The sequence below is a fragment of the Periplaneta americana genome, chromosome 2 (assembly GCF_040183065.1).
Source record: "Periplaneta americana isolate PAMFEO1 chromosome 2, P.americana_PAMFEO1_priV1, whole genome shotgun sequence".
Lineage (NCBI taxonomy): Eukaryota > Metazoa > Arthropoda > Insecta > Blattodea > Blattidae > Periplaneta > Periplaneta americana.
This window is the reverse complement of record NC_091118.1, coordinates 33,691,143-33,703,833: the sequence shown is the minus strand read 5'-3', so window position 1 is coordinate 33,703,833 and position 12,691 is coordinate 33,691,143. Positions and strand designations below refer to the sequence as shown.

Sequence of the window (12,691 nt, the reverse complement as noted above, 5' to 3'; positions counted from 1 at the left end):
AAAGTACAAGACGTACTGTTTAAAGTCACACCTGGTATGGGTGGCCAATGACCCCTCGTTTTGGAAATATTGGCTATTATTTGTGACATACTTCCGTTAGGTGCTCAATAGGGAAGCATTAGCCTGTATAACAGCGTAGCCCATGTGGTTGGATGCTGAGTTGTTATCCAGACAACCTAAGTTCGAATCTTAACTGGTCCTATATTTTTTTTTCTTTTAATAATGATTAATATTGTGATCACAGTTATCTATTTACATATATCATATTTCTCAATGTATTGAACACTTATCATGTTTTAAACAAATTATAATTAACTAACATTGTATTGTAAAGGATACACAATGAAATATTACTCAAGTAGGCAGGTAAGATGTGTCACTGGTGTCTGTTCTGTTTCTGTAGCAGCTATTCCACTTCATTTTGTCCCGATTCATTATGATAAATGTTATAAAAACACACAAAACATACATATTTCCTGCACCATGCACAGCAAATGAAAGAAGGTTGTCCACAGTCACACACATTTTTCCGCACTTCTACTGCGAAACAGATATCCTTCACATTCACAAACACTTCTCGTTCGTTTATTAATTTTGATGCATACCACCCATATTTCAACATGGGTTTGAATATAGGAGCTGACAACTGAAAGTGAATAAAAAAAAATATAATAATAATAATAATAATAATAATAATAATAATAATAATAATAATAATAATAATAATATCAAGCTTTAAAAAATGAGAAGGCATTGGAATTCGAACTCGGGTTGCCTGGATGACAACTCAGCATTCAACCACATGAGCTACGCCATTACACAGTCTAATGCTTCCCTATTAGGCACCTAACGGAAGTATGTCATAAACAATAGCCAATATTTCCAAAACGAGGGGTCATTGGCCACCCATAACAGGTATGACTTTAAACAGTGTGTCTTGTACTTTCATGTTACAAAATCTTATTTAATTCGGTGATATGCAGAGCGTGTCCTCTCCTTGTAAGTTGTCTTTGTCGTAGCTCAACTGTAAGTGAATCATTCGTGCACCAAAAGACTGTGTTGTTAGGTATCTTCAACATGCATTTGCAGTGTGTTTTTCATCAATAATTGAGAAAGTTGTTTTTGGCACTTAGCACATTTAGAATGTTGGGTCCTCAATTTTATTGTAATAATAAGACTATTATCTATAACAATCTAATGTCAATAAAAATGTAGACAAGAGCAGGACTGAGAGTTAAGTCTATTGTTTATGATTATGAAGGTATATTATGACTTATTCTGCTCGTGAATGTAGCATATTTTTTTAATTGGTTTATTTTACGATGTTTTATCAGCTGCGAGGTTATCTAGCATCTGAGTGAAATGAAGGTGTTTTTGTTTTGTTCGGTTTGTTTGTAAGATTTTACAAGAAAAGGAACAGAATTGCGTTCTCTAAAAGTTGGAATGATTCAAAATATTTACAAATGGAAGAGGAAATTAATTTTAACACATTCACTTCGGAAAACAGTTTATTTCAAATCATAATGCCTGATGCAAAAACTACAGAATGTTATTCATAAACACTGGAGATTGCAAGTATGGAAGTGAAATTCCTCAGAAGCATACCAAGTAAAATACAAATATTCAAGAAGTGTGAATATGAGATTTATTAAAAGCATAAAAATTAAAAGATTAAAATTAATGTGTGGTCATATCAAAACAATGAAAAATAGTAGAAATTTCTCAGAAGCATACCAAGTAAAACACAAGTATTCGAGAAGAACTGTGATTATGAGATTTATTAAAAGATTAAAATTATTGTTTGGTCATATCAAAACAATGAAAAATAGTAGAACCACAAGATTACTCTTGGAACTAAAAATAAATGGAAAGAGACGAAAGAGAAGACCAAGATCAAGATTGGCGGATGAAATAAAGGAAGACACAAAAAGAAGGGTGAAAAGAACAGATGATGAGATCTGGAATAACAGGGATGAATAGAAGCTCTTCACATCAATCTAAGGAACATGGAAATAATGTTAGATTATGATAATGAAAATTAATATGTACATTGTAATTATTATTGCATATGCTGCAAAGAATGTAGAAGAACCTAGAAATATGTTACAGAAGATGGGAGATCGCAATAAAATAGGGCTAGAGAATTGGCAACCTTACATTATTATTTTCTCATTGATTAAAGTTCTCGATAACACTTTGTTAAAACCATAAAATTTACTTAGTCTTACGTTAAAAAGTGTTAAAATTGTTAAAAACAGTATATACCTTCGACAGACGGTCCGTTTCGACGCTATGTCACGTCATCCTCGGTGTCTCTTGAACCACTGGTGATCTTGACTCTACGATGTGCATTTGTCGAAGGTAGGGGTGGGGGTGTGTTGCTCCTATGGTGGGGGCTGGCTGTTTGTGTGTTATGATGTATTATGACGTCGAATAATGTGTGCGCATCGAACTGTAGTTGTGTGTTAAGTATATATTGTGGGTATGCTATTGTATTCTTATATATTTCGTACTGTTCTAGGATGTTTAACTGTGAACTTCTTGGTGTGATGTGTAAAATTTCCATATCTGTTTCTATATTATTGTAGTCATGATTTTTGTTGATAATGTGGTCTACATAATTTGATGTGATGTAGGGTTTGGTTATAGCTTTAATATGTTCATTATATCTTGTGTGAAAGGATCTTCCTGTCTGTCCTATGTAAAAATGTTGGCAACTATTGCATTTTAATTTGTAGACTCCAGTTGAATTATATTTATTTGAATGTTTAATGTGATTATTTAGGTATTTCTGTGTTGTATTATTTGTTTTGTATGCTATCTTGTATTTTAGTTTTCTGAATGAAGTTGCAATTTTGTGAGTATTGGTATTGTGATATGTTAATGTTATGTATTTATTCTCGCGTGGTGTTTGTGTTGGTTTGTTCTGTTTTTGTTTTGTTCACAATTAAACATCCTAGAACAGTACGAAATATATAAGAATACAATAGCATACCCACAATATATACTTAACACACAATTGCAGTGCAATACACACACATTATTCGACGTCATAATACATCATAACACACAAACAGCCAGCCCCCACCATAGGAACAACACACCCCCACCCCTACCTTCGACAAATGCACATCGTAGAGTCAAGATCACCAGTGGTTCAAGAGACACTGAGGATGACATGACATAGCGTCGAAACGGGCGTCTGTCGAAGGTATATACTGTTTTTAATAATTTTAACACTTCTTAACGTAAGACTAAGTAAATTTTATGGTATTATTTTCTGTCTTTTCATAATACAAAGTGAGTAAATGGTAAGGAACACTGCTTGTAGCTTTTCTAATTTTAATTTTATGAAAAAACTATATACAGAGTTTGAGAAGAGAGGTGGTAACCTTAGCATGTACACATATATTTAGTTTTACCTCCAAGATTTGAGAAAAATTATCTCGTTGAAACTAGACTTCAAAATAAAAATCAGCACACATTATCACATAACACTTGCTTCTGCATCTTTAGCACTTGGAATATAATATTTTATGGTGTTAAATGTCAAAATAATTTGTCATCATCTTCAAGGTCTACATAAAATATCACGGATCCAGCGCTATCGTATTGTAGCAGATTCAGTGACAACTCTCACTGTCAGTACTTGTTAACTTAGAGGACTCCATCCTTTGTAAATGTTCACTCTACTGCACGAAGGGTCACAAGAGCCTTGAAGGGTTTTGGAGATGGAGTAACACCATCAATGGCTTCAGTAGTTGGAGGTGGCGAGCCTGGAGGGATGCTAAAGTTGAAGTTCTGAAGTAGGGATGCCGTGAAGAGAAACACATTGGACTTGGCCAATGTTTCTCCCATACATCTATGCTTTCCTGTAAATGTATCGAATTGTAAAATATTATTATCACTGTTTTCGCGAGATCAGGTACCAGTACATTTTAACCAGGAAACAATTGGCATTCATACAGTCCTCTCTGTAGATTGAAAACTCAAAAAAGTTTCATATCCATTGTTCAAGAATTAAAACATAAAATCAATATCCCGAATTTAAACAAAACTTACAAATTAAACAAAACCCTTTAACTCTATTAAATATAGAGTATAATCTAAATTTAACAGAAGAAATACTGAAATCAGAAGTAAACACTGAAATAGTAAAACAATTGTCTTTAGAGACAATTAATATTAGGTACCCTCCACAAAACTGGCTTCATTTATACACTGATGGATCCTTGATCTCCAGAGAACAAGGTGCCGGTGCAGGTGTTACGTGCTGTCTCTTCTCACTTTATAGATCTCTTGGGTATGGAACAACAAGTTTTGATGGAGAAATTATTGCAATAAGTGAAAGTCTCAGGAATCTTCTATGCCATATCAATAAATTTAAGAATGCAGTTATATTGTCAGACTCCAAAGCAGCTATTCTATCAATAGTCTCTAAACACACACCTTCATCTCAAACAGCAGAAATAACTAAACTGCTCTCTCAATTAATATCACTCAATAAAAGAATTGTATTCCAATGGATTCCATCCCATTGTGGAATCCTGGGAAACGAGAATGCGGATGCTTTAGCAAAGAAGGGCAGCACTGCTACTTACAGACCTGTTACTAAATCTACGTATTACTCTGTGAAAAGATTTATTAAATCTACATACTTAGACTTCAACAAACAAAATCTGATAACACAATCCCAAGGGAAAAAATGGAACTCTCTGCATCATAATCCACAGTTAATTCCCGATTTACCACGCAAATCTTCTGTAGCTGCATTTAGATTGGCAACGGACCATAATTGTTTGGCCAAACACCTGCATAGAATTGGAATATATCAGTCCCCTAACTGTCCATTGTGCAACTCAAACCAAGAAATGGATTCGGAACACCTCAAAATCTGTGCTTCACTGGCTGGTCATGATAATATCTTTGAAAAATATTGGAGTGCAAGAGGTCAAATGACTTTATTGTCAAACGCCTGGCATCAGAAAACAACAACAACACATTTTTACTGCATGCTAACATTTGCACAATCTCAAGCAACCAGACGCGTGTTTATTTTCTAGAACCAGGGATGCAAAACTGTGCTACAATTGAAGCACACGTCATAAGCCGGAACACGTAACTCATTCCTACCCTTCAACCATCACGTCATTGTACGGTAGGGGGAGAAGAGAAGAGAGAATATTGTGTTTGCCAAACATCATAGGAACGTCATTGAAGACTCTGGCCTTGCGGATGGGGGAACGAACTCTTTCCCCATGCTTCCACCCCTTTCTTCCCAGTTCTGCAACTCTGTTCTAGGTCCTCTCCCAGGATCGAACCTGGGGACCTTCAACGTGATGACAAATATAAGTATTGCATCACCAATGACGTTAAATATTAACTTCCAGATCGTACTTATTTTCTAGTTTTTCATTTGGAACGCCCAGTTAAGAGAACATTTCAGAAAATTCTGTGCTGTATCAGGGACACACCGGCACGTAGAATACATCACCAAGTTTCGGGCATGAAACTACAGTTCGTTGTTTGAATGTTGCATTTTTGTTTCGGTTTACAAATGGAAAGTATGGGTCCACGATATGAGAAGTAGTTAATGAAGGGCATGCAATATATTTTCCTTTCATATGAAGCAGTATTCCGAAATTAGTCCCATCTCACAACAAACTTTTCACAATGGATCTCTCAAAATATATCGTACGTGTCTATTATCAACAGTAATCTCACTAGAGGTTTTGATTTATCTAGAGAAAATCAAAACTCGAGTGGGATTTAATTGACTATTACACGATTAGAGGAAATAAAGTAGCCTACTCTGATACAATAAAATATTATCTGACTTACTGAAATTCTGTTTCACTAATGTTATCTTCACCAAAACATTTGAACGGAGCCACCATTTTCAGTTGACTGTCTAGGCTGTAAATAAATGACGATCACAAAGCCTGTTTTATAGTACCATAAAGAATTTGCAGTTTGAAATGTTGGCAAACAAAGAAACAAATGCTAGGATAGTGATAAAACAAACAAATGCTAGGGAAGCGATAAAATTGTGTGATAAACAGCCATGATTGGTTGAAAGACGTCCTTTCGTACCGTTTTATTGGTCGAAAGTAGTATGACGTAGTAAAAGTGTAATAGTCAGTTTAATATTGCAGAACTCGCGATTGCAAACCAAAGAGTGTTCGAACAGGTCCGTATTTCTCGATGTCGAGATATAACAGAAAGTCTGCGCAGCATGGCTAATTTTATACACAAATTGCATTTCCTCATGTCCGTAGTGAGGAGAGGTAGCATCATTGGAAGTAGTCATACAAGTTACATTTGTTCATGGCCTAACCACTAATAACATTAGAATTCGACAGTGGCTCATGGTGTTGTTACAGTAAACATTTGGAATTTGCAATTTTTTGTTTCACCATAGATCCTGGAATGGATGCCCATTTTTGGTGTAGAGAAAGACATATTCTTCCTCGAAACTGCAGATTAGCACTTGGCAGAAAACTCATTCACATGTGAGTGTGTCTGTGTGTGTATGTGTGTGTGCGTGCGTGCGTGCGTGCGTATACTGTACATGCTTTTTAGAGATGCAACTGTATTTATCTCAAAGATTAATGTTAGAATTGTCTCTACATTCACACTTAATTTAAGATCACTTTACGTGAGTAGCCAAGACAAAAATTTGTTTCTGCTAGACATTCATTATTTCTGAGGAAATGTGTTGTACACTTACCGAATCCAAAGGGTGTGTATTGGTCAGGAATTACTACACTCCCCTTTTCATCAATGAAACGATCTGGTCTGAATATATCAGGGTCACCCCAGAATTTCTTGTCCATCAGAGTACCATTGAAGTTGCAGATAACCATTGTGTCCTATAAAAATATTTTTATATTATATCAAATAAGTATGACTCTTTATATTTATCATTTTACGTACCAGTAGATATTCTGCTTTCCAAAGGAAAGGTACTATACATTGCGTTCTATTTCAGATTTTCTGATTCTTGAAGTCTTGAGTTAGTATGAGTTGCCTGTGTTGAAAGCTTGTGTATTGCTTTCCATTCATGCTCTATATGTTTGTCTAAATCCAGTATACATTCTGTTAGAGTTGTTAGGGTATTAATAAAATTGTGATATTGGCTGTGTTGTAGATACCAATTTGGCTATTTTATCCAGGATTTCATTGTTTCTAAATGTTGATATGGTTAGGCATTCACTAAAATTGGTTGATTTTGTCGGTTAGGTAGATTTTGGAACAGGTTTCTTTAAAATATCTGTTTTGTCTTGAAGTAATATTCATTATGGTAGTTTATATTTATGTAACAAAATTAATGAGTCTTGGAAGTCAGTGAATATGCTAAATTTTATCTCTGTTGATGATAAGCAGTATCTTAATATCTTAAGGCAGCATTTTTTCCTAAAAGTTTTGAATCCAGCTTCATCTGGAATTGGCCAACATGGAGATTACTTCTCTTATAGTAGGGAGGAAGCAGTCTGCTACTGATACAGGGAATGATGATTGATTATGAAATGGAGAATGTATATTATTAAGGCAATAGAATAACGAAACTCATAAATAGGAAAGGATAAACTTATGAAGAGGAAAATGGCATAGGAGAACGAAAAAAAAAAAAAGACAACGGGTGGTAGCATTACATACCTTAACTTACTCATTTTTAATAAAAGTATATGCATTTTCCTCACCTTTGGAATGTAGTAGCCTTGAAGCTCTGTATCTTTTAAAGCACGATGTGGAATACTGAAAGTTCTTCCCATAAACATACGGACTGACTCCAAAACAATGGCCTCCATGTATGGCATCCTGCACATAGAATTTTGTTAAATGTAGTACCAGTATGAAGTAAACAAAAATGTATTTTAATACAGAAGTTTGTAAAAAGAATTTCCTATTTTTGTTATACTTTAACTTATTTTCCATATTCTTTTGCCATTCATTATTAATATAATTATGAACTCAATGGTTAGATTACACAAAGACCTACTGGTACTGGTATTAAATCTTCCTATTTTCAGTTTGATTTGTTTTTTTTATCTTGTCTAATGTCAGTGTACTACACCTCCAAGTTAAATGTGCGTCCGAACAGAATGTGAATCGCCATTCACTCTCCCTCTCGCCTTTGCAACCTATGAGTAAATACTACGCTGATAAAGAAGTGTTTACTGTTCGTGCCAGCGATTTGTATGAGATAATGGTGAATACACGTGTATAAGAAATGTTTAAAGTGTTGTACCCGTATAAATACTTCGTTACACCTATGTAAAGTGCAGTAATCGTTAATTTTGATATGCTATTTTATCCAATTTCAGATCGTCTTCACATACAGTAAATACTCAATACTGTATAGTTAATTATTACAATGAGGTATGCCCCAACTAATATTACTAATATTAATATTATGCACCGTATTTCTTACACATATTATATACATTAGGTACCTCACTCATTGCATTGTCTCTTAGGTACCTCACTCATTGCATTGTCTCTTAGGTACCTCACTCATTGCATTGTCTCTTGTAACATGACCTCTCTCATAGACGAACTGTAAGTTGTATACCGGTACTAACAATGGGCTACTAGCACTCGTCTCTTGCATTCACGGAACGCAAATTTAACTTGGCATAGTACCGTACTTGAATCCATTTGGAAGTTGATCTGATTCCAGGTTCTCCTATAGGAATGTTGCAGGGACCTCAGAAAAAAAGTGCGAAATTCGTGAAAGAAGTTTTACCGTTTTAATGGCTAGTGGGATTATCCATTGTCGAATTAACCATTCTCCATTTTGTAAGAAAAAGAGGGTGGAATAAGATTTTAGGCTTTCGCAGTGATTGAAGGATATTTTATCTCTCTTCAACAATAAGTCTCAAAATTCTTTTTTTTTTTATTTCAGATTTATATTTATTAGTTGCTTTAAAGGAGGGGGAAAGGAACTGATCATTCTACCCCATTATCTCCCGGCCTAGTTGCCTCATGAGTGATGCCTTGTTGGTGTCACTTGTGTGGTCCCAGACCTGTCTTCAGACAGTTGACTAAACAGCAGTTGCTTTAACTGCAAAGTTATATAATGAATAAATAAATATATATATTTATTTATGATTTTGTTATTACTGTGTGGTGTGGTATTTTGTCGATACATTGAATTGCTGCCACCTACCAACCAGATCGCGAACCCCCATAGATATTGTCATCTAGTGTCCATATCTGCTGACATATCCACCGTTACAGTCCTTAGGGCTTCAGATCTTTAAATACTGCAGCTAGATTCCTTGTTATTTTATTATTGAGGAAAACCATTAAAATCCCAACCAGATTGACTGACCTCAGGATTTGAAACTGGTCCTCCGGAATATGAGTCTAGTGCTTTATCACTGAGCCACATTGCTCGGTAAAATTCTTCATCTGAAAGAGTGTGAAATGTATGTAGTTCTACACTCACTTGGGTCGATCATTAAGGGACGGCAATCTGTCCCTCCCCACCACAGCGTCAATCTCAGCCTGGGCACGACGCTGCACCTCAGGGTACAGCAGCAAGTACAGGAAGCAAAACCCTAGGGACTTCGTGGTGGTCTCTGAGCCAGCCATGAACATGTCCATGCAGATGGCCAGGAGTTGCGACTCTGTTAATGAAGACAAAATGACATTATTTTATATGAGAAGTGCAGTGCTATGTAATATGCAAGAATTATCTTCACTGTGAAAATAATAGACAATAACGCTTATTTCTGATGAGAACCTCCCAAGACAGATCAGTGGTGTACGCAGAATTTTGTCAAGGGGGGCATTATTAAAATTGAGGACCATTTTTGGAAAACTTGGCTAACTGAAAAAACTAAATTATACAGGAGAGACAAAATACTGTAGTAAGCAAATTTTGCTGTAAATCTTACTTATAGCAGAAAGCAAGTTTTGGAAAAACGATCACACTTTGACACACTATAATGTAGAGAAATAATCCAATTTTACCAAGACGCCATTTACATCATGTAGAGGCCTGCCTTATGTTAACGAATCCATCAAAATCTCAATTTTGAAAATTTTGCAGTAAGCAAGTTTTGCAAAAACGGTCCTCAATTGTTCACAGTTTACATAATCGGTATTTTAAATTTTGTGTATTATTATTATTATTATTATTATTATTATTATTATTATTATTATTATTATTATTGTACTGTGTTCTAATAGAACATATTCAAGAATATCCGTATAAAATCTTTGAAACATAATTTTTTCACAGCCACAAATTCTAACTTCTGTTTAATTTTGTTTAATAAAAAATGCTCGTGTCATTATTACACTTACACAATAGTCAATAGTTATTTGTATATCGTCGTTGTTCCTGCAATAACTCCTATGTGCAAAATATAAAATTTTTCATTAGAAAAAAAAACATATTTATTTATCCTATGGCAGCCATACATAGGAGACTGTGAATTCTTACATTTTCGAAACAAAGAAATATAATTACATATAGGAGACCTTATTATTTGCTGTATCACTATTTAAATTATTTAATAGAGCAAAAATCTGAAAATCGATAAATATGTCACATAGGAGTTATTGCAGTAACGACGATAGGTAAAACATTTTACTTTACATAACAGGAAAATCCATGGAAACAATCAAATATATTGGAATATATGTAATTTTTTTTAAGTGTAAGGGGAGGGTTCAAGTTCGGCAACGTCCCCCCCCCCCCTTGCATATGCCCTTGAGACAGATTAATTTTTATATGTTTTGGGAACTGATAGACTCTTCTTGCTGAAATTTTTTAAAATGACACATCACAAAAATAAAGAAGGGACAGCCATAAAATGGTTCAAAATAAACTTTTCTGCACAACTTGAGGTGTTACATACATCTTCCACCATTAAAAATTTATATGGTTTATAAATTTTATTCCCCCATATCGTTAAGCCCTATTTTGATTAAATGTTGCATGCTTAATGTCTCGAAATTGCTCTTCAATCGAAAAGAAAAAATATTTGTTTGCATAAAACGTTTTTGGAATTGTTAATTTTCAGAATTTTCATTTTGCGATTTGTACCAAACTGGACTTCCAAAAATTACTCCCAAGATTTTAAATATTTGTTAGCAAATCTTTCCTTTTTTGTCTTATTAACGAGCCCTAGCTCAATGGTGAATGCCTGCACTGCAAAAGAAAGGAAAACATTTTTTGTTCATATATATTTCAGTTTTTAAGAAATTTTACATTGTATTGTTTTCTTAACTTCTGTTAAAGATTGAGCTACAGTTTGTTGATCTTACCAAGAAAAAGGGCAATACACAATTTTATGCAATGATCTTAAAAATTTTGAAAGATATGATTTAAACAGTTCTAAAAAATGAATTAGGAGAAAATGAGCGATAAAATTACGTATTGCTGGCTGGTGTTATGTTTTCATGCCAGGACATGAATAACTTCGTCAATTTTATAAATATCTTGATATCTGTAGTTCTCAACCTGAAGTACAGTGAGGGATCAAAAAAGTATTCAAAGGAATTGACTAGAGCGGAAATGTATAAATAAAGAAACAAGCATTGATAAAAATACATGTTATAATGTTTGAAAAAAATAAACCACATTTCTACATCAAGAATCAAATAGATAAAGAAAGGGTTATTACTCTGTAACTAAATTAAACATTATTATTATTATTATTAGTATTATTATTATTATTATTATTATTATTATTATTATTATTATTATTATTACATTAAATCCAGATGTTTGAGATGAGCAGAACATGTAGCATGTATGGATGAATCTAGAAATACATATGGTGTGTTAGTTGGAAGACCCGAGGGAAAAAGACCTTTTGGGAGGCCGAGATGTAGATGCGAGGATAATATTAAAATGGATTTCATTGAGGTGGAATATGATGGTAGGGATTGGATTAATATTGCTCAGGATAAGGACTGATGGCGGACTTATGTGAGGGTGGCAATGAAGCTCCGGGTTCCTTATAAGCCATTTGTAAGTAAGTACCTGAAAAGCTTGGTTTCTTCTGATCTGAAGAAAGCATTGTGAGATAAGCATCCATGAAGTCGCGTGGTTCTTCTGGTCGTAAAGTGGCTTTATGCTTGTCCAGTTCTGCCTGTAAACAAAACACTGTGACTTACTACATACGTTAGGACAGTCAATGTATAAATATGGTTCTGTCTCTGTAGTGTCGTTTACCTTGAGGAATTCCCATACTCGCTGGTGGATGTAGATGAACTGCTTATAACCAGAGAGTTCAGGTGCGAGGAAGCGCAGCATAGGGAACTGGCTGAAGAGACAGCCGACCATGTCTATGTTAGCAAACAGTTCCGTCAGCAAGCCCTGGAGCTTCTTGAGTTCAGAGTCTGAGTGGCTGTAGCGCACACCCGCCATCATGGACCAAAGTGTGTTGAGCACGTACACACCAAATGCATCGTGCATCGACATCACCACACCTGAATTCTATAAAGTTTACATAGAATTAGATAAGTCTCAGCTGACTAAACATACAAACAGTACTACTAATATTTAGGGCCTATTATTACCGGTATTATCATCATTATTATTAGTATTAGTATTATTATTACTATTACTATTATTACTACCTCTACTATTATTGTTACTATTATTACTGTTACTATTATTATTATTATTATTATTATTATTATTATTATTATTATTATTATTATTATT

At 34.4% G+C, this 12,691-nt stretch overlaps 1 protein-coding gene across 1 annotated transcript in view; it reads right to left on the bottom strand.

Annotated features, from left to right (window-relative positions):
• Positions 1–3,325: 3,325 nt before the first annotated feature.
• Cyp303a1 (Probable cytochrome P450 303a1) overlaps positions 3,326–12,691 on the bottom strand; it is a 40,409-nt gene continuing 31,043 nt past the window's right edge. The window contains exons 5-10 of the mRNA XM_069814805.1: positions 12,197–12,460; positions 12,005–12,113; positions 9,455–9,635; positions 7,704–7,821; positions 6,731–6,872; positions 3,326–3,872 (exon numbers count right to left, since the gene is read on the bottom strand). Of these exons, the coding sequence (XP_069670906.1) occupies positions 3,685–3,872; positions 6,731–6,872; positions 7,704–7,821; positions 9,455–9,635; positions 12,005–12,113; positions 12,197–12,460 (1,002 nt within the window). The 3' untranslated portion in view covers positions 3,326–3,684. The remainder of the gene's footprint in view (positions 3,873–6,730; positions 6,873–7,703; positions 7,822–9,454; positions 9,636–12,004; positions 12,114–12,196; positions 12,461–12,691) is intronic.